The sequence below is a fragment of the Gavia stellata genome, chromosome 1, assembly GCF_030936135.1.
Source record: "Gavia stellata isolate bGavSte3 chromosome 1, bGavSte3.hap2, whole genome shotgun sequence".
NCBI classification, from domain to species: domain Eukaryota; kingdom Metazoa; phylum Chordata; class Aves; order Gaviiformes; family Gaviidae; genus Gavia; species Gavia stellata.
Window position 1 is genome coordinate 86,338,236 of NC_082594.1, and position 20,521 is coordinate 86,358,756.

A 20,521-nucleotide genomic window follows, 5' to 3' on the forward strand; every position below is an offset into this window, starting at 1 on the left:
AGAAATCTTAGGTGTGAAGCTCACTATTTTCAAAACAGATTGTGACTGCAAAATGATCCCTCCCACCATCCTCTGAGGAAATGAAACCACAAGAAACAGGTAGAGAAAATGCTTTCTGTGCCATGCGCTCATTTTTGAGTTTTAAAAATTACTTTATTTCATCACATTGGTGTACCAGTTAGAACTTAAACGAATCCAGAAAACATGCATACTCCAGCATCAAAACTTCGTGAATGAAGACGGCCATTCCTTGAGTATCAAGAAAATCCTTCTTCCTCAGACAAAAATTATTAAAAGAGAACTCAATAAATGAAAAAGTTAAATTCAGTTGTAGGGCAGCTATTGTATAAAGCCACTTAAAGCTAACAAGCAGTCAGACCAGGCGCACCGTACCTTAAATCTGTGCGACTCATATCAAGCCAATTATGCAATTAGTATCTAAAGCTACATCACCTAACTGGGAAATATAAAGCTGAAAGCTGTTTAAACAAATTTGCAATCAAATAAGCTGCATAATACATTCCCTGCTGAAAATTAAATCTCTCTGCAGCATAGACAGCCTCTTAGGAAAAGCACCCATGCACACTATCCTCTAGGAATATAATAAATCAAACCTGACATTCTGATTTGCATTACTTCTCTCAGTGAATAAGAAAATGTATCTGTGCTTAACTGAAAATATCTACTGTTTGAATAGCAGAGACCACAGATGCAATACGGTTATGCTTCAGCCACTTTGCAGAATGGTGTAGAATCAGGCCAAACAGTCACTGGCAGCAAAAGTGACCCACTGTAGTTTCCTCCAACTGAAACAGTCCCCAGGAGCATTTAAATCTTCCTTTCCACATTACAGATTGACCTATGTTTCCAGAAAAACCACACCAATTGCTGCTACTACAGCACTAATTCTACCTAATAATGACAAATCCAAATCCTCACATTCCCCTCACAAGCATTCATGGTGTCACAGACCCGGATCTTACAAGTCAAAGAAAGAAAAATTTCAAGTAAGCTTATCTGCTTAATTATATTTATATCAAGATCCACAAAGTGATTGCAATGGATTTTCATCATAAGAGGCTGCCAGTACAGAAGAAAGATTCTTCTTTAAAATCCAGACACCCAAAATCAAGTAGAGATTATATACAAATCTCTTTCTCTCTTCCCTTGGGTAAGCAAGTAATGTTATCCAAAAATTATCTGTATTTCTGCCCAAAAGGAAAGAAACGGCACTAAGATCGGACAAAATCTACCTGATCCCTATAAAAGGGCTGCGAGTTGTGGAGCATGTGGGAAGTTTTAGAAAATCTTTATAATGCCTCAGTTTCTACAATTCTCTGATGTGTATAAGCAACAGAAACAGAATGAAGCAGTGTTCCTGAGCTGGAAGCACCTGCATATCATTTCCAGCCTACACTAGAACAACCCCATAAAACCAAATACAGGAATTACCTAAAGAAAAAATATTTTGATGAAGTCAATGAAAATCTCTATGATAAAAGTTTTAGTATTAACAATTGAATCCTTTGCTTTTGCCTCCACAAGTGATGGCTTTGGTTTTAACAAGTAGACAGTCTCCATCCAACAACTTCCTGTCATTCTGGTAAGCAGTGCCTTGTTTGGGGGGAGACTTCTTGTCTTCCTGGCAATTCACTATTTAGGAACATGACTATCCAGTAAAACACAGCATCTTCTTCATGGGCTACTTTAAGCTTCTCCAATGAACCACAGAAACCACTGCAAGTCCTGAGGCCTACAGGCACAGCTTCCCAATCCAAGACGCAAGGGGCTCATCTGTTAGGGTACTGCTAGGAAAGGAAATCAGGAATTATGTGTCAGGCCAGACACAGCAAAACTGTTAAGCAGAAAAAACACCACATGCTGCTCTGAGATTGTCTGTATCGGAAACTTGAAAGGTGTATGAATGCATAATTAAAGTTCTCAGTCAGAAACAAACAAAAAGACTAAAGATTAAGCAAAATGCTTAGGCCCTCCGGCCTCCTGTGGCTGCTACATCTACCTGTTGAATATAAGTAACATCTCTGTTCCTTCGAGCATTCAATTTAGATAGCACTGAACAAGTTATTTGTTCCATAAACTGTGCAGGACTGGAATTTTAATGGTCTAAATAATAATACTACAACTCTTTCCTTAAATATGCTGGGGTCTCGATCTCTTTACTTGGACCTTTTTATTTTCCCAAGAAGGGCCTGGGGGAAAATTTCAAATCTGGTCTCACCGCTTGTATTGAGATTGCGTCGCAAGGGGGCTACAGGGGTGGCTTCTGTGAGAAGCTGCTAGAAGCTTCCCCTACATCCAATACAACCAATGCCACCGGCTCCAAGACGGACCCACCACTGGCCAAGGCCGAGCCCATCAGCAACAGTGGTAGCGCCTCTGTGACAACATATTTAAGAATGGGGGAAAAAAAATCCTGTGCAATGGCAGCCAGAGAAGAGAGGAGTGAGAATATGTGAGAGAAACAACTCTGCAGACACCAAGGTCAGTGAAGAAGGAGGGGGAGGAGGTGCTCCAGGCGCCGGAGCAGAGATTCCCCTGCAGCCCGTGGTGAAGACCACGCTGAGGCAGGCTGTGTCCCTGCAGCCCATGGAGGTCCACGGTGGAGCAGATATCCACCTGCAGCCCATGGAGGTCCACGGTGGAGCAGATATCCACCTGCAGCCTGTGGAGGACCCCACACCAGAGCAGGTGGATGCCCAAAGGAGGCTGTGACCCCATGGGAAGCCTGCGCTGAAGCAAGCTCCTGGCAGGACCTGTGGACCCGTGGAGAGAGGAGCCCACGCTGGACAGGTTTGCTGGCAGGACTTGTGACCCCGCGGGGGACCCACGCTGGAGCAGTCTGTTCATGAAGGACTGCACCCCGTGGAAAGGACCCATGCTGGAGCAGTTCGTGGGAAGGACCCACGTTGTAGCCCGTGGGAAGGACACATGTTGGAGAAGTTCGTGGAGAACTGTCTCCCGTGGGAGGGACCCCACGCTGGAGCAGGGGAAGAGTGTGAGGAGGAAGGAGCAGCAGAAACAATGTGTGATGAACTGACCGCAACCCCCATTCCCCGTCCCACTGTGCCTCTCGGGGGGAGGAGGCAGAGGAAATTGGGAGTAAAGTTGAGCCTGAGAAGAAAGGAAGGGTGGGGGGAAGGTGTTTTTAAGATTTGGTTTTATTTCTCATTATCTTACTCTGATTTTGACTGGTAATAAATTAAACTAATTTCCCCAAGTCGAGTCTGTTTTGCCCATGACGGTAATGGTGAGTGATCTCCCTGCCCTTATCTCAACCCATGAGACTTTTGTTGTATTTTCTCTCCCCTGTTCAGCTGAGGAAGGGGAGTGACAGAGCAGCTTTGGTGGGCACCTGGTGTCCAGCCAGGGTCAACCCACCACACTAGTTTATATGGTAGTTAGAACGGTAGTATTTCTGACAACAGTAAAGTAAATTCTGTGCACTCCTTCTCTTCCAGAGCTCATGAAAGCAATAACCAGGGAATTGAAGCATTCACAGTGATCTTGCTCTGTGCTGTGGTTCTGGGGACGAGGTTGGCTATCTGTAGCAGAGCCATTCCATGATGCAGAGGCACCAAGAGATGCAAGGCTAGATTAATTAAGCCTGAGAGGTACAAATCTCTTCAGGCAACAAGTCAAAGTCACTCTTTCTTATTCCTACGCCTTTTTGTGACTTGGCCAGTAACAGAAGAAGCTGTAAGTTCTACTAGCTGGACCTTTCCCAGCTTTGCAAAAGATCAGTCACTAGCACCCTGGCTGAGACAGAGGCTAGAATGAACTTTCTTTACTACTTCTAAATGCAAAGAGCAGGGTCACCAGTCAACTATACTGAGCTACAAATAGTATTTCTGAGAATAAAATGTCCACAACTCAAAAATTACAGTGATCATCACCTCCTTGCTGAACAAAAGGTCTTCTTAACATGGGATAGGAAAATTACTCTCTGGCAAAGGTTCCCTCTTTCATCCTTGCCAGAATCTCCTCAAACTACTCTGTGATGGAGGTAAGGAGCAGTGCAGAGACCTCCCTCTACAAGTAGCTGGATTTTAACTGATATGATCCATGACTGCTCTTAGCCACTCCCTGAGATGAAGAGAAAAGCTATTTTTAAAACAGTTTTTCTACATCACTAATTGTGGGAGAAAAGGACCTGACCTTGGCCAGTTGTTGGAAATAAAATATGGAAGTAATTATGGGAATTACTCAACAGGTCTCACAGGGACTTCCAGATCTTTGAAGCCTGCATGAAAGAGAGATCAGAAACCTCAAGGGGTTCCAGTAAGAATTAGGCTTTTGTTTCTGCATCATCACTTGGTTTTTGTTACGGCATCTTCATCTTTTATTACCAGTCTTCTATGATGAGACATCACACCTTGTATCAGAAACCTTACCTCAGGCTTACAACAGATTTCCCTAGCATCACCCCTCTGTGTTTGATGATATTCTGAAAGCCACTTCATTCTCAATGCCACCACAGAGCTTTGTCTCAGTATACAGTCCTCATAATAAAAGCAACATAGGAAATAACAGTTTTTTTGGTTATTTTAATGAGGACAGAAGGGACTGAAGCGATGCTTGTCTACACTAAACTTCATTTGAGTGGCCAAATACAGAGGCCAATGTTACAAAGCTCCTTCAAAGTTAAAAGAATCCTTCCTGACCAATTGGGAAAACGACATCATTTATTATTTTTTGACTGAAACAAGCTGAGGAGCCCTCTGGACTTAAATAAATAAGAAAGAATAAAAGCCATAGCTTTTCCAAGAACTAGTCTGCTCTTGCTCTTATCACTTCATGGCTGAGGGAAAGAGGCAAAGGTGACAGAAGAGGAGGACCATATGCAGTGGAAACTAAGAAAAAAATAGATAAAATTAAGATTTGCAGTAACATTAAGAAACAATAATGCAGTGTTTAAGTACAAAACAATCCTGCAGAAAATGATCTAACATGCTCTTACTCTTAAAGACATGATAGGGAGACTCTCTTCCTTTCCTCCCAAGCGACATGAGAAACACACATCTGATTTGTACAGATAAAGAACCTGCAAGCAAGAACTTGCAACACTATGGCCACCCTTGCCTGACAAATTTTCTTCTCTCATTTATCTTTCATTAGGTTGTTCCCTGAGAGAGAGAGATATATATCTCAGCATATATAGGTCAGCAATTCTCTTGGAGCAATCCTTGCAAGCGAGGCTGCACTGGCCTCCCTAGCCCTGCCTCCACATGGGAAGGATGGCTGATAGCTGAAGTGATCCCTCCTCTTAAAAATGGGAAAATGTCGCTCTTCCAACCACCCTCCTTTTTTTTTCCTTCAGCTTTTCATGGCTTCTTTTGCCACTACTGCAAAAAACCTCCCCCCCCCCAGAACTGGGGGGACAGTTTCCCCAAAAGACAAATGTAGCCCACGTATACAGCTGGGAACTAAGCAGGAACCTGAGTGACCTAGACTGTCCGATGATGAATTTTATACATGAAATTTTCTGCAAGAAGAGCTACAGTTAGCAGGGAGGTCAGGTTGCTAAATGGGCATTAAAAACTGGAGAGCATTTCAGTTAGCAGTGTCATCTGCTGCTGCTGACCAATATGCCCATGCAGTCTGAAACAGCTGTGGTAGAGCTATGAATTTAAGCACTAAGATAAGGCCAGCAGCTCAGGAAACTGCTATTCTCCGAAACGCTGGGTGCACCTTTTGCTTTTCTTTTAAAGCCAGCTATTAAGTATTTGAAATACAGCCAGGACTGGATAAAAGCTACCATAGTCAGGCCTCCAACTAATTTTTTTTAATTTTCTAACAGCAACTTTTCCAGAATCTATCAGCTCTCTGTCAGCATTTGGAGAGCTGACAAGCTAAGAACATAACATCAACAAGGTCCTCACTAACGTGCCTACTATCACACCAGTCCTAACAGCAGGAAAATTTTTCAGATCTTTAAAATTTCTCAGGAAGGCGATAAGTCTTTTGGGGATGTCACTTTCCATTTCTGGCTTATAAGCAAAGACACTTTATTCTTTTATCTAGATTTCTTGTTGCTGAATCATCATCACCACAAGGTAGAGCTCAAATCTGAGTGCTGGGTGCACTTTTATAGTAAGGTCGTTAAAGTCTGAACATGAGCAGCATCAGCAGCAAGAAGTTAAAATTCCCAGGAGCCAACCGTTCCCAACTTATGGCTGGGACAAGATATGGGACTACTGACATACAGCTATTTAAAAACACTCAGAGCTATGAGATTCTCTGTTGCCTCATGCTCCGTACAAATGCAAGTAATTTAGTATTCATGAAGATTAAATTCTCCCAACACTGTCTGGAGGAATTTCGCACTTCACACACATTTTTTCCTCTATGGGTATATAAGAGAAATTAGTTTTCTCAAGGTATTTCAAACACACCACACTCCTGCTATGCCAGTTACAGGTCTTTTGAGAGCAACATTCTGAAATGTACCAAAACAGATTAGCTCAAACAGGGATTAAAAAGAGACCGCAACATCAGACTTAATTCACCAACGGCCCCAGAGCTGCGCTGGCATCAAACCAAGATTCTAAATCAGAAAGATATTTAGGGATGATAAAGGGCTGTGTAAACTAAAGCTGTTAAAACAAAAATAAACAGCTGCGATAAACTTAACTCCATTCAAAGCAGGAAACGAATTGTTTCTAAATAGCTTAAAATGGCAGAAAAAAACGGGAATACATTGTGAGCTTTACAGAGCTTTCTATTTTGAGCTGTTATTTAGCAATTTAATTTTTGTTCTTTATTCTGGATTGTTCTCTCCGCAGACAATTTCTGGCACTGGGCAAAAGACGGACCACTCTGACAATTTATGAAGCCAACGATGCTCTGGCCTTCTAAGTGCTTCTCAGGCTAGCTCTGTTAAGCGATGTAAAGGTCAGCTGTTCAGAGGCACACATCTGAGATGATGCAAAGGATCTCCTGATTTGGTCTGGCAGCCAGAGAGAAATGCTGTCAACTGTGTTTAATAGAACAAAGAACTGTGTAAATGGAGCTTATTGGGATTTTTGCCTTTTACGGAAGGGAAGGAAGGCAAGGGGAAATATGTCCTTTCCTTCTATTTAGAGAATGACAGCGTGGAATGCCCAAGTGACCGATCTGAATGACAAGGAAGATGAAATTATACATGGCAATTGCAGTAGACGAGACAGGCACTGTCCTTCTTCCTTTTCCTCACATACTGGTGAAGACAGAACAAATACCCACAGCCTATGAGGTATTTATCTTGAGCTTGCTTTCTATCAAAGTCCTGTATTTTGTTGAAGCCATCCCCAACAACATTCCATAGTGTCATAAAAAAGTCAAAACCAGAAAAGGAAGTTTGATGTTAAGTATTATTGTAGAACAAAGCCATGCTGATTCTTCATAGTTTAAAGGTTAATAAATTCACGCTTTCAAAAAACAAATTTATGCTTCTTTACCAAGAGTGGTTATACATGTACAAATGGCTGAGGCAGACTATCTCAATATTAGTCATTATTTGTTATTCTCAGTTATATTCCTTGAAGAACTGTAACCATGTAATCTAAACATTTTTTCACTTCATTTCAGCATGTTCGTTTTCCTTAGCACAACAGTTCTTGCCATGTAAGAAACAGCCCCACAATTTTTATGCTTGCACAAGAAATCATGCAGGGAAAAGGGGAGCGGTGTCCAGCACCACGTAGCAGCATGCATTAAGGGCAACACAGCACAAGCATCTTCTGCAGCATGAACACAGAGCCATCAATACGGAAGTTGGTGGCTTCACCTCATCCCCAGCCATTTCCCTGAGTACTGTAAGAGGGAATAGAAACAATCATTCATTCAGGAGCTCTACATCTGAACCATCGTTGTCTTCATTTTGGAACTATTTTTTCACCACCCTTGTTCTCACCAAGTACAGGAACATGTTATTACATGTGAAAAGATGGGTAAGCAACCACAGTCAAAAGGATTCTTTACCTGCCACTCAGCAAAACCTGGTCTTTTGCGAGACTCATGGAAAACCACTTGCTAGTGGAAGTCCAAATCAACGGAAGTATTTAACATGTTTCACCCCCATCAACATAATCCTTCCACCCACCACCCCCAATCACTCACCATCTGTACATTCATTCTCCAGAAAACAGGATGCTTATTTTTAATCATAAAAATTTTCCTCACCCAATATTAGCATTGTTCTTTCTTAGGTTTTTTTTCATTGTAGCAGCTGTGTATTTAATATATAATCTTCTTTGTTGAGGTGAAATAAAAAATTGTAGCTGTCCTCTCTTCAGAACTGTTAAAATCCACGTTCGGGTTTCTCATTTAACTTTGCTCACATTCAGACACTTTTAAATGGGGTTAATAACATCATAAATACATCAACCATATTGATTTCTTTGAACTCTGACCAGCCATTGTTTGTCTAGGATTAGTGGAAGGGTTAAAAAAAAAAAAAAAAAGAAAAAAGAAAAGTAGTGGAGCAATAGAAAACACAATTAAGATTACTCACAAATATTTCTGTTTCAACCATCCTGTCTCATCTTCTTCCATTATACCTAATATCTATTACTGACAGCATTGTGGATCCACATATAAGGAAAGAGAGGCAAATATTTGTCAAATCAAGCATTGTATCTGCCCTGTTCCTCAGTTACAGCATCTTCGAAGAAAAAGAAAATGAAGGAAGAAAGAGAAATTAAACCAGTGAAAATAAAAAAATTAAAAATCCAAGAAGCGTTATTCGTGGAGGTACAGGAAAGTTGCAGGATGAGAGAAAAGAGGGCTGTGATCAACAAACGACAAGTCAGTAACTTTTGTTGCTGTGTGTCCCTCTTCACCCAGCATACGCTGTAGCAAAAATGCCGAAGGAGTTGGAATTACTGCCGAGCAGAGCCTGGCACACCTAATGACCAAAAAAGCCATGTCAGCATAATAAGCCAAGGCGGACTGTTTATGCAGGAGACAATCTTGCGTATTTCAGTGGAAGGTACCTTCAGTGGAAGGTAGTGGAAGCAGCTACACACTAATTCAATAGCATTTAGCTACTACAGGCCTTGGGTAAGAAAACTTCTTTTAAACACAGCAGTTGTGAAATGGCTTTAAAAATAAAAGTATTTTGGCACTAAGCATATGTTTGTAAAGTAAAAGGTCTAAGCTTGCTTCAAAAGTTGAGCAACGCTTCATGCAATGTGATACAGGTGATTCCAAGCACCCTTTCGGCATAACTAATCGGAAGCCATGAATCGACTTGAGCTGAACTTATGGAGAAATCAGAAAGCTGAAATTAGAGCAGCTGTGGGTTGTTTTAAACAGACATCCCTAAATTAATACAATTCTGTGGAATGTCTCCAAATGATTTGCACTGGAGACATAAGCACATGGATATTTGCCTAAAAATAAGGACCACAGATCAGATGTGAAATGGAGGGAGCTGGCCACACCTTCAGTAAGCCTGCTCTGGAAGAACATAAGTATGCAGGAAGTGAGCTGCCAACAGATGTAGCAGGAAGAATTATGAACCTTCCTTTTTGTATGTTAGTTTAGGAGATAACATCTCGGATAGTATCAACAATGCCACCCCTCATTTTGTTTAAAACTTTCCCTGATTTTGTGTACCACCCACTTCAGTCCCAGTTCCAACCCAGTAAAAGCAACAAATAGGCCACAAAGGTAGCTGGACATCTGGCCTTCTAAGATGCAGTTTTACAGAGAAAGCAAAATACCTCTGCAGCATGAAAAAACATGCAAGTCTCAACCAAATGCCAAGGGAGGTAGTATTAAACAAGACATCTTTGGTCAGCTTTAAAAACAAAGTTTAGATGGCTGTTTGCCCAGAGAAACATGAGACAATCTACTGTGGGTTAAGCTGCCTTCTTGCAGCTGGTTATCAAGCATACCTGTAGATACCCTCCCAACCCCACACTCTGTGAAATCAGTTTGATGAAATTTATTTTCTGTGACATGGCATGACCATGGGCCAGTATTATTTACAAGGAGAACTAAATGCAGAGCTCTAGCACAACCGGAAAGGTGACTGAATTCTTCCTGTCTTCACTTAGGCTCACCCTAAATGACTCAAGAAGAGGGAAGGGCCATTTGATACTTAATGAAAAATGGGCTGGGCATGGAGAGCACATTTCTGGAAAACTCTGAAAGGTAATGTTAGGGCAACACTGCCCAGAAAGATTAACGTTGTGAAATTAAACGCTCCAAAGGCAGACCTTGCATCTGATTTGAAGCTAGATCTTCAAGTCAGAAGTCAAGCACGCTGGAGATTTACTTCGTAAATCCTTATTACGCTCATCAGATAGCAGTATTCGAGGACATGATGGTCTAAGAACTCTGCAAGAAGCATGCAATTTGAGTGATGCATAAACAGTCATGAAGACTATAAGGTGAGAAGCAGCAGAAAAATGTGAAGACCACCTGTCACATGGTCTGCTCCAGCCAGAGCAGGAGCTTGGTTGGAAGCTTGAGAAGAGCTGCAGTAAAAAGATGAATTCTGGTAGACAGGGAGGTAATTCTCCGTGAGGAAATATTCTGAGCTGCACACATCCACAAAGATTTCTGTTTAAAAAAATACCAGTTTTTGTTTAAAAAAAGAAGGTGTAAGTGGAAGGTATCAGAATAGAAGACTACCACTTCAAGTGCTTCATCCTGTGCTGTGAACATGCATAAGACAGAAGTCCTCAGAGGTAGGAGAAAGGAGGAAGAAGGGCAGCACAGCTAGGATATTCTGAAGAGAAAGCTGTCTGGGATTAAAGCAGATGCCAAAGTTAGCACAACGTCCTGCTCACCAGAGGACAGGACTGAACACTTTGTACTTAGTCACAATGAATGTGACTCAGTAGGATCTCATTCTGCTAGATTTCTCGTTGAGGAAGCAGGTGGAAGGACAGATTTCTGTCTTCCTTGCTTCCTCTGTCTTGCATCTGATGTCACCATCCTCTCTTCTTCTGTATTAACAGGGTAGTAAAAGCATATGAAAAGCAGCATGTTCCCTGCTTCCAGAACGCAGAAGGCAAAAACCTGAACATGAAATTAAAGTAGCTTTATATCTTCTACATTCCTTGGCAGAAAAAACCTATCAACCAAAATGCTGTAATAGCTATCCAAGACAGAATGCCAAATGAAGAGCATGCATTAAATTTAAAAAAAAAACCAACCAAACAAAAAAAAAAAACCCAAAACCCAAACAAACCAAACCCCACAATGTTCTTTAAGAATAGCAAAGCATATTTTATGAATTCAGCAATCACAGTGGGAACTTTATTTTTAGAATAGAAGGACTTTTAATTCAAAGATTTGTGGTTATTATCAACAGTCTTCATGTTTCAGGTGGTAAAAATGATGGGACTAAATGGTCTTCATTCCAATCCATAGCTGAGACCCAAACATCCAATGTAATTCACAATTTATTGTGGGCTTACACACATACATTATATGAACATATAACATACACATGCACAGAAGGAACGAGTGCATTCTCAATGCATTAAGGCTAGGCAGTTCATCAGCAGCAAACTGACTTTAGCTTACAGACAAATATATGCATGTAGAGTAGCCATAAGTGAGTAGCAGTGGCACATTTTACAAGTGTAGATAAATCAAACAAGTACTGAGGACTAAAGCTATTGCTTGTTGATTTTGAAACACACTCACTGTTATAGCGTCTGTAGCTGTCAATCTTTGCCGGTACCACTCTGTACAGAATTGTCCCTTCAAAGGCAGATTTTCCTGACAGCAGGCAAGAGAAGGAAAGAGGAAAAAAAAAGAGAAGGGGCAGGGTGGGGGTGAAGAGATCGAATGATGGTAAAAAGAAGGGAGAGGAAGAGGTTTTAATCTGTATTTTCAGTCACTAACATTTTTAAAGCCTCATTAGCAAAACAACGAGAATATTAACAAAAGTATCTGATTGTACATGAAGTTAAAATATTCTTACTGCATGTATGTCAGATAAAAAAATCTCATGATTTTGCTAAAGCTGATCTTTACAATGTCCAACAGAATGCATTTTTTCTTAGGTTTTGTCTGTTGTCCATCACGTTGCGAGACTTGCAAACGAAACTATTTGTCTGTCTTATTCAGCCTCCTCATGGAGCACAGGGGAAGCCTGAAAAAAATTATTACTGCAATGATGTACTCACAGTGGCTCAACACTCCTGATGCAGATGTAGTGCACTCGAACAAGCACAGCTGACATCCAAACAGGGCACTGAAATACTCACATTTCTTTAATATACCCAGGATCCTGTGAGCATCAGAAATACTGCATCTTTCCAAGATGACTTATTAGAAATGTTTTGGACATGGGAAGTGGTCTTAAACAATGCTTAGTTGAAGGGATAGTACACTAAAACCTGAATAAATCAGTTTTTCAGCCAATAGCTTAATCAGGTGTTTTGACTCAGCACATATTAACAAAAACAAAATACTAAAACCAAAAAAGAAAACAACAAAAGAACAAAAAACCCCAAACAGATCCCACTTTCCATCTTAGATCTTTAAGATAACATTTTATTATGAAAACCATTAATTTCTTGGGGTTTTTTTCTTTGATAGCAAGATAACTCATCCTCTGACACTTATGATATGAAATTCAAGTGAGGGTAAGGGCATGAGCAGCTGAGGTGTTTTGTGTGTTGGGTTTCTTTGAAACTTGAGGTACCCAGGCAACCCCAAGAATATACCAATGTCAGCTTGTTGCCAATCTCACCTAGGTATACCATCATAAAAAATTAATGTCTTCAGTAAAATTTTATAGCAAAATAGCCAGTACACGTGAATTGTCCCAACATAGCATCACATCCATTTTGGTACCAAAAATGTGTATTTTTTTCCCCTGCATATCATTCTGTTGGACTTCCAGAAAATAAAAAGTTCTACTCATTTATGTATTGTAAAAAGCTGTTTCTTTGTTTTGTTCTTGCAGTTTAATTAACAAAAAAGTTTTTCCTTGCCTTATTTTTACATAATGAGGAAGGAAAAAAGCCCCAAATCCATCCTTCCACCTTGTTTTTACAAAATACCATTAAAATAATGCTATTAAACTAGTCAAACAAAAGTTAAGAAATTGCTAAGAGAAAGGTATGTTAAGCTTCATGACATTGAGGAGAGCCAGAGAGACAGTAATCGATATCTAAAGTTTTAAGAACTCAAAATACAGGTGATTGCCTGACTGAACCATCAGCTGATGAGTCGATCACCAGTTCTAACTTCAGCAGTCATGACTTCTCAAAAATAGGTTCAAAAATAATTGATACATACCATGAGGCCTAGTAATTCCTGAACAGACACATACAAGAGACAGCAAGATATAAAAGGCCAGCTTTAAATGTTGGCATGACATTGCCATGAACATACTAAAACGCTTTTGAAATCCCCTCCGTAATATTAAGTTGTGATTCTCTCAGATGTGATTTATTTGACTACATGACAACTTTTTGCTTCTTGACAGGCTGTAATGACAAGATGTGGTATTGAAAATATTCTTAAAATTAATACTAGGTATCTGAGAAATCTAGCAAATAATCTTACAATTCATGTATCCATTTGATATAATAATAAAATTATAATGCATACTTCCTTTTCATGCTGTAACAGTTGGTCAAAGAAAAGCAATGTTTTAATTTAAGAGGATACTTTAAAGAGCACGGAACTGTCATTTACTCTAAGGGTGCCTGATCCTGTCCGTACTTACATTCTGAAATGTGCCTTTGAAGACAAAAGATTTGGCAGTCACCTTACAACTGGGGCAAATACTTTAAAAACAAACACACCAACCCCGACACTCACAACCTTTTGATATGGTAACAGTCTCACTTTCCAATCTGCTGAGCACCCACAATTTGAGGGGAAGCACAGGTTCCCAACCCTTTCAGTTAAGGGGCAAGTTAAGGCCCACTGTCAGTATTCAGAAATATTTAAGCACTTCCAAAACTAGCCCCAGACATTTTCAAAAAAGGGGCTCTTTGTTCTGAAGAAACTTCTGAGCATGAAAAGAAACCAACATAATTCCTTCTGGCCATTTACTCTGATCTGCTATGAAATTTAAATGTACACAATAAAACCAATAAAATCAGACAACACCTTTCTCCCCATTGGGCCTGTGTAGGTCATAACAGAAGGACAGATAAATAAGCATTTTTATTAAGCTTGTTCCTAAAAAGCCAAGTTATACAATTTTTCTCTTCTGTATTTCTTCCACCTTGAGTTCACCAAAAATCGTATTTGCACTTCCAAAAAGGCTCTCTTTAGAGAGGGTCAGTAAAATGTGATTAAAAGATAAAGTTTAACTAAGTTTAATCAAAGCATTAAATTTAACCATTAACTAAAAAATATTCCTGTGTTTGCACAGTGCCCCTTCTCCAAAGATCCCATACTACCTTCCCAAGTCTTGCAGTAAACCTGCCAAGTATTACCTTCTCCATTGTATAAGCTGGATTGAAGAGTTCAAGGTTGCTGCTGAAGATTACAGAGCCATACCCCAACCCCTTCTAGGCTCCTCTAGAAGCTGTGTAGAACCTCAGTGACCGCCCAGCGTTCTGGTTCAATACACAGGTACAGCCCCCTGACCCTGAGTGCTAACTTATCTAGAATTCATATTCAAGGTTTCTGCCTTACGAAGTTGTGTGATACAGTCATATTCAAAAGATGTTTACAGAGAATCAAAAAGGAGTTATTGCAGATTTGAAGTGCTGTCATGTCTTGTCATCCACGGAGGAGGGAGTTGATCTAGAGGCATGAATGTACGCCCTTTTGAGATGTTACCCAGAGCATTTCAACAGTAATGCTAGCCTGATGCCCAAATCTTCCAGGGTTTACTTGTTTCGTTTTTGTTTTGCTATGTTTTAAGGCTAAGCACAGATACTTGGAATGAGATTATCATTCCTAGTCAGTTGTATAAACTTGCTGAAATTTTTGCAATCTCATTACGGAGATTTTCAAATCCAGATAGTCAGTGTACCTGAATAGAGCCTTATAAAGCACCATGTGTTACAGAACAACACCTGTAACAATTGCATAAACCATACAGGAAGAACTGAGTTGATGCATATGTCCCATAATTCTGCTAAGGGAATGCAGTTCTTAAATTGATAGTTTTACTTTAAGAAAAATAAATAAAAAAGCATTAAAACACCCATAAGAATCTCAACTTTCCTTGAGTCCCTGTCTTTCTCTGAGGACGTTTACAATGTTCTTCTGTTTTATAGGTATTTTGCTATTTACAAAATAGCTCCTAATAACACATCATCTTAGCTAGCCACAAAGCACCTCCAAAGAGTTAAATTACATGCAAGAAAAGAAAACCCCTCTCTCAGCTATATTTATCTTCAATTTAGTTAAAGAGACAAAAACGTTATCTGTGTTACCGATATCTTCTCAATACAAGTATCACAGGTTTTAGGTTCCACTAACAGTCAGAACCAGCACACAAAACTGAATTTGAACTAAGCATGTGTCATTATGGACGTTGATGAAACAAGCTAATGCTTTGTGGCTGCTTTTACACGCTCCAATGTATGCTTTTGTTAAAAGACATTTTTAGGATGTTTATTATAAAGTAAATACTACCAAATTACCTGGGGAAGGAATATCCATTCATTCATACAGATAAAATTGGGGTATTCCAACCTGAACAGTATTACTTACCTTGTTCATTTATAGAGTACCAAACACTACAGAATCCAGAGCTGAAACTACATCTACACAATTAGTTCTTCCAAGACTCACTGTGTTTATAATGAACAAAATTCATGATAGCATATACAGGTTACAGAAAGCAATTTGCAATCTCACTGAAATGTGCAACTTCATTTAATGCCCTTTTTCCCTTTCCATCACACTAAAATTGTTAACTTCGTTAAAAATATTTTCATTCCAGTCTGAAGGAACATTACCTGTAAATATCTTTAGCAGCAATGACCACAAGACTAGGTCACCAGTGCCACTACGCATGAATAGGTACTCCATTACAAAAACAATACAAAAAATTTTCATCATTGCAAAAGTCAGGTATTTTTAGGATCTTATTTCTGTGGGACGGAATAAAGATGATACATTCGCCTTAAATGGAAAAATAAGAGAAAAAAAGAAAAAAAAGGAAGTATTAAACTTTCTACCTCTTACTGACAAGAGTGAACTATAAAGGTTTTGGTAAATTTCAGCTGAAATAAGCTTACAAAGATCTTGGGAGTCCTTTCACTTTTGCTTGTTCAGAGATCTCAGAAGAACACTACATAGCAATGAATACCTGCAGTGCTGAAAATAGGAAGACCTTGGCAGGAATTAGCCTGAAATATGTAAATACAATTGACTTTTTTCCTTTTCACTAAAGATTCACTATAGACCACTGAATTAGGAAATAAAAAGAATATCTATTTATTTGAAGAACAGAAAAAACATGAAGACCAACAAGTGTCCATTTCATATAACAGCATACTTTTGGTTCAGGTTATTCTCCAAGGGAAGTTATAAATAGGATAACCCACTACCATGCTTACACTATTGCAAACTTAGTTACCAAACATGCTTTTCACCTGCAGCAGTACTGGCCCACTGTAAGTAAGAGAACAAAGTCCATGTCCCAGTTCTGGCCTTTTTCCCTTTGGCTGCTGGGGCAGTGGGTGACGGAGGTGATAGTAACATGCTCAGCACCTGGAGGGAAAAAGTGCCGCATGTCCCACACCAATAATTATGAATCCTTAAATCTACTGGAGGCATTATAGAAGGCATGGCACTTTAATCCCTCGTTTAAATAATCACAGCCACTTTGTAGATGTTTGGTTACTTTGCTCAGTTTCCACATCTAAAGACAAAAAAACCCTGGTAATTCATTTTGAAATGCAAATCCAGTAATCATCATTGCCTTCTCTGTTCTTGGTCTGTTGCAGCTCCGCAAGTCTCAGCAACAGCTCAGGGAGCGTTGCCAATATTACAACTCAGGTAGCATTGCAAGTACACGCTTATCATCATCATCTGACCCTTTCACAGCATAAATTAAGAACATGGCATTCAAAACCACTTCCAAGCAAGAGATAAGAATGCGCTACCCTATCAATGTGTTAGGGGGTAAAGACACAGACATACATACAGAACATCAGTAATACTTTTTTCCTTACTTGGCTTTACTTGCTCTTCCTGGGCTATTCCAACATCATCAGAATCAGACAGCTCCTTTATGAAGTTGGAAGGAAACATGCCAGTCTTTCCATTGAGTATACCTTCCCACCAGCCCTCTTCCACCTGCACCAAGACAAAAACAAAAAAAGAGGGGTTTTAACATAAGCAACACTTGACAGAGTTACATTATATACATGATTTTCAATAACAATGACAGTATGATTTTGAGCAGTTTGTACTAATTTCAGGTATAAGGAGCATATGGCATAGCCTCCAACCCCAAACATCTCTCTTTTTTTTTTTAAAGTAAAAACAAGAAAGATGCATGCACCCATCTGTAAATGTCAGGAGTGCTGACAGCAGTCAGAGAATGGACGAGCATTAAATAAAAGGATAAAAGAACAACTAGAGCGCACATGGTGTCTCTACATTTCAATTTTTATGGATATCAGTTCAATCACTAAATTTTCAGCACACACTGTACTCCTATTTATGACCTCCTTCTTAATGGATGTGATTTGCAGATTATAAGAGTTTAAATTCCCTGAGTAATCAATGGCAAAAAAGAAATGCCTGCAAAGGGCTATTCACCGAATCTAAACTAGGTGTCTTAATATAAATCATGTGAATATTCTTGTGTTCCCCATCAGAATCAGAAATTATCTATTTTAAAAATTAAGAATGTTGCTACATCATTAATGTGTTAACTTAAGAAATCTATGGAGAACAAAGAACAGTACTAATGCATATTTGACAAAGAGCTACTGAAATACATAATAATGATACGGTCAGAAGGACGAAAGACACTTCCTAACCCAATCCCAAGAGAAAATATCACTTAAAAATTACAAACTCCCTCCTGTATAACCCATTCAGGATTGAATGGCAGTGTCAGGCAGTGAAATGACAGCCCTTAGAAACCAGATGCCTTTAGGTTATAATTGGACAGCAAGAAATGACTTATTATATGCATCAGCTAAACACACCCTTGACAGATAAATATTTTTCATCTGTCAGACACTGTCCATTCACCAAAAAAGTGACAGGGGAGGACAGTGTCAATCTGTGACACATCAGTCTCCAATACTGTTTGACCCATCTCTTTTCTGCCCCCACAACCAAAATCATGAAAATAGAAAGTTAACTTTACAAGTTGACGGTGTTCACATTTACTGTTAAAAAAACAACTCCACATCTTAAATGGTACTAGTTAATTATCATAGGAAAAAAGTGTGTTTCGTATCACTTCTCTGTGAAAATCTCAAGTTCTTAGAAAACAAATCTTTTATTTAACATGTTTCATTATATAATACAAGCAAATATTTCCTCAAACTATAGAAGAATGGTTAAATTTTTTCAACTTAGCTACATGTACAATTTTACTACAAAGCAAATTGTTGTTACTTCAGGAGTGTTTTCTGTGCTTTCTCTCCACCTGCATCCTTTTTAGCACATTTCTTGTCCTTCTGCGTTAATTTTTTGTTTTAATTTGAAAGCAGTTCAGACCAGCCCAGCTACTTTCATTTAATGTCAGTACCTGCCCATGACAAAACTTTTTTCTTTTTTTTTCCCCAAATGTATCAGTAGTAGTAGTGAGGTCAAGCACGACTCTGGGAATAATGGCTATTAGCTTGCTGCTACTTCAGAGGATGGAATACATACAAATCACTCAATCACTTCAGTGGGGTGCAGTTTTTTTGCATGACAGTATCTAAGTCTCTAAAAGGTAGTATTTGCTTTTCTTGTCTCCAGACAAATTAAAAACCATATGGAAAATTGAAACTGCATGACACAGAACACTTAGTAGACTCAACAAATTATATCTCTAAATACCTATATATGATATATCGTTATATAGAAAATACACAACATGGCCAAGACTCTTTGAGCTATAAAATACTTCAATTCTTCTAATGCACTACTCCCAGATGGCTCTATTGATTAGAGCTAAACGTTAAACCATAACTGCATTAGCTGATTGACCAGAATATTAATCACAGGGGAATTACACAGTTCCTGAGATCCCTCCTTTGCAAGATGCTGAGATTACTTGACAGAAATAAGGCGACCAATATAATTCAGTTCCATCTTTCCCTCAGGTAGTTTTCTCCTGCTTACTTCTTCAGGGTAACACTTCACAGTTTCCTTACAAGTTAATATTAGCACTCTTTATGTGGCGTGTTTATGTATGGATCTCTATCTATGTGTATAGAAATACACATATACGAAGATCTTTAGACAGGTAGATCTAAATTGGATGTGAATATACTCACAGCATTCACTAGCTTATCATTATTAGCTTTCCAGCTGATACAAGAATTAATTATCTGAAAATACCATGTCATATTCAATAATTTTACAAATTCAGAAAAATTTAAAGCAAAACCCAGATTTTTTCTGCAAGAAAATGCAGAATCATGTTAGCAAGACATCAGAGTTTCAGGTCAAACTGGGCCTCCCAAAGATTTATTAGGAATTTTGCATCAAAAGCATCAAAAGCTTTAAGTATTTTTAAACACTACAGCTAGATGCTACATAACTTTAAGCCTCAAAACATACCAGCTAGAGATTAATCCATACAATAAAGAAGACACTAAAATACACCCAGGATTTAGCTATCCCAAATTGGAACAATCCATTGCCATATGGTTTGAAATGTCGCAATAATTCCCAGCCAATAAAACCTTACAAATGGAAAACCATTATTCATGGGGGTAATCCATCTGGAGGTACAAGCACTCAATAAAATTTGTTACTATGCTATTATAACAAAGTGATTTCAGATTTTATACACCTAGGTCCTGATTTATGCCCAGCATTCATATGCTGAACCAAACAAACTAAAAAGAGGAGGATTTCATTCAGTAGTCCATGTCCCTGTGGCAGAAAAGAAGTTCTACTATTCATAATATCCTACACACCAATTGTGAGTTCAGCCTGAATACAAAGTTTTTGTTTTTAAGTTAGAAGAAGAATCTTTCCAACCTGCCAAATATAAGTGGCTACAGCTAGAGGTATTTTCAAGACGTGTTTTCAATGTGTGATATCTGTTCACTGCCTTTCGAAGAGGCATGGCACATCCCCATCTTGCCAAGCCCCTAGGCTGCCAGTACTGCTGTCACACCACATTTGAAGAGCAACAACATACAGGAGAGTGACTGAAGATACTTCATTACTCCACTTCATATATTTAAAAAGGTAACCACATATGCACCCAACCGCAATTCAGTCAGTGCCAGGCATGGGGCAGGGGCAGATGCAATAGCAGACAGCTATATGCAGTCCAATGCCTGGATGTGATTGCTTGAGACGCAAACTACAGTATCACCAGAGAATGGTGCATCATCTCTAGAGAAATGCATCCCATTAAGAAGCCTTGCCTCTGGGGTTTAAAGGG

The 20,521-nt window shown here is 39.2% G+C and overlaps 1 protein-coding gene across 2 annotated transcripts in view; it reads right to left on the bottom strand.

Moving 5' to 3' along the window:
• SH3KBP1 (SH3 domain containing kinase binding protein 1) overlaps nucleotides 1–20,521 on the bottom strand; it is a 236,441-nt gene that overhangs the window by 93,729 nt on the left and 122,191 nt on the right. The window contains exons 5-6 of one of the 2 annotated variants that reach the window (XM_059815892.1): nucleotides 17,124–17,247; nucleotides 11,665–11,739 (exon numbers count right to left, since the gene is read on the bottom strand). In XM_059815892.1, the coding sequence (XP_059671875.1) occupies nucleotides 11,665–11,739; nucleotides 17,124–17,247 (199 nt within the window). The remainder of the gene's footprint in view (nucleotides 1–11,664; nucleotides 11,740–17,123; nucleotides 17,248–20,521) is intronic. The other variant, XM_059815901.1, reaches the window with a different exon arrangement.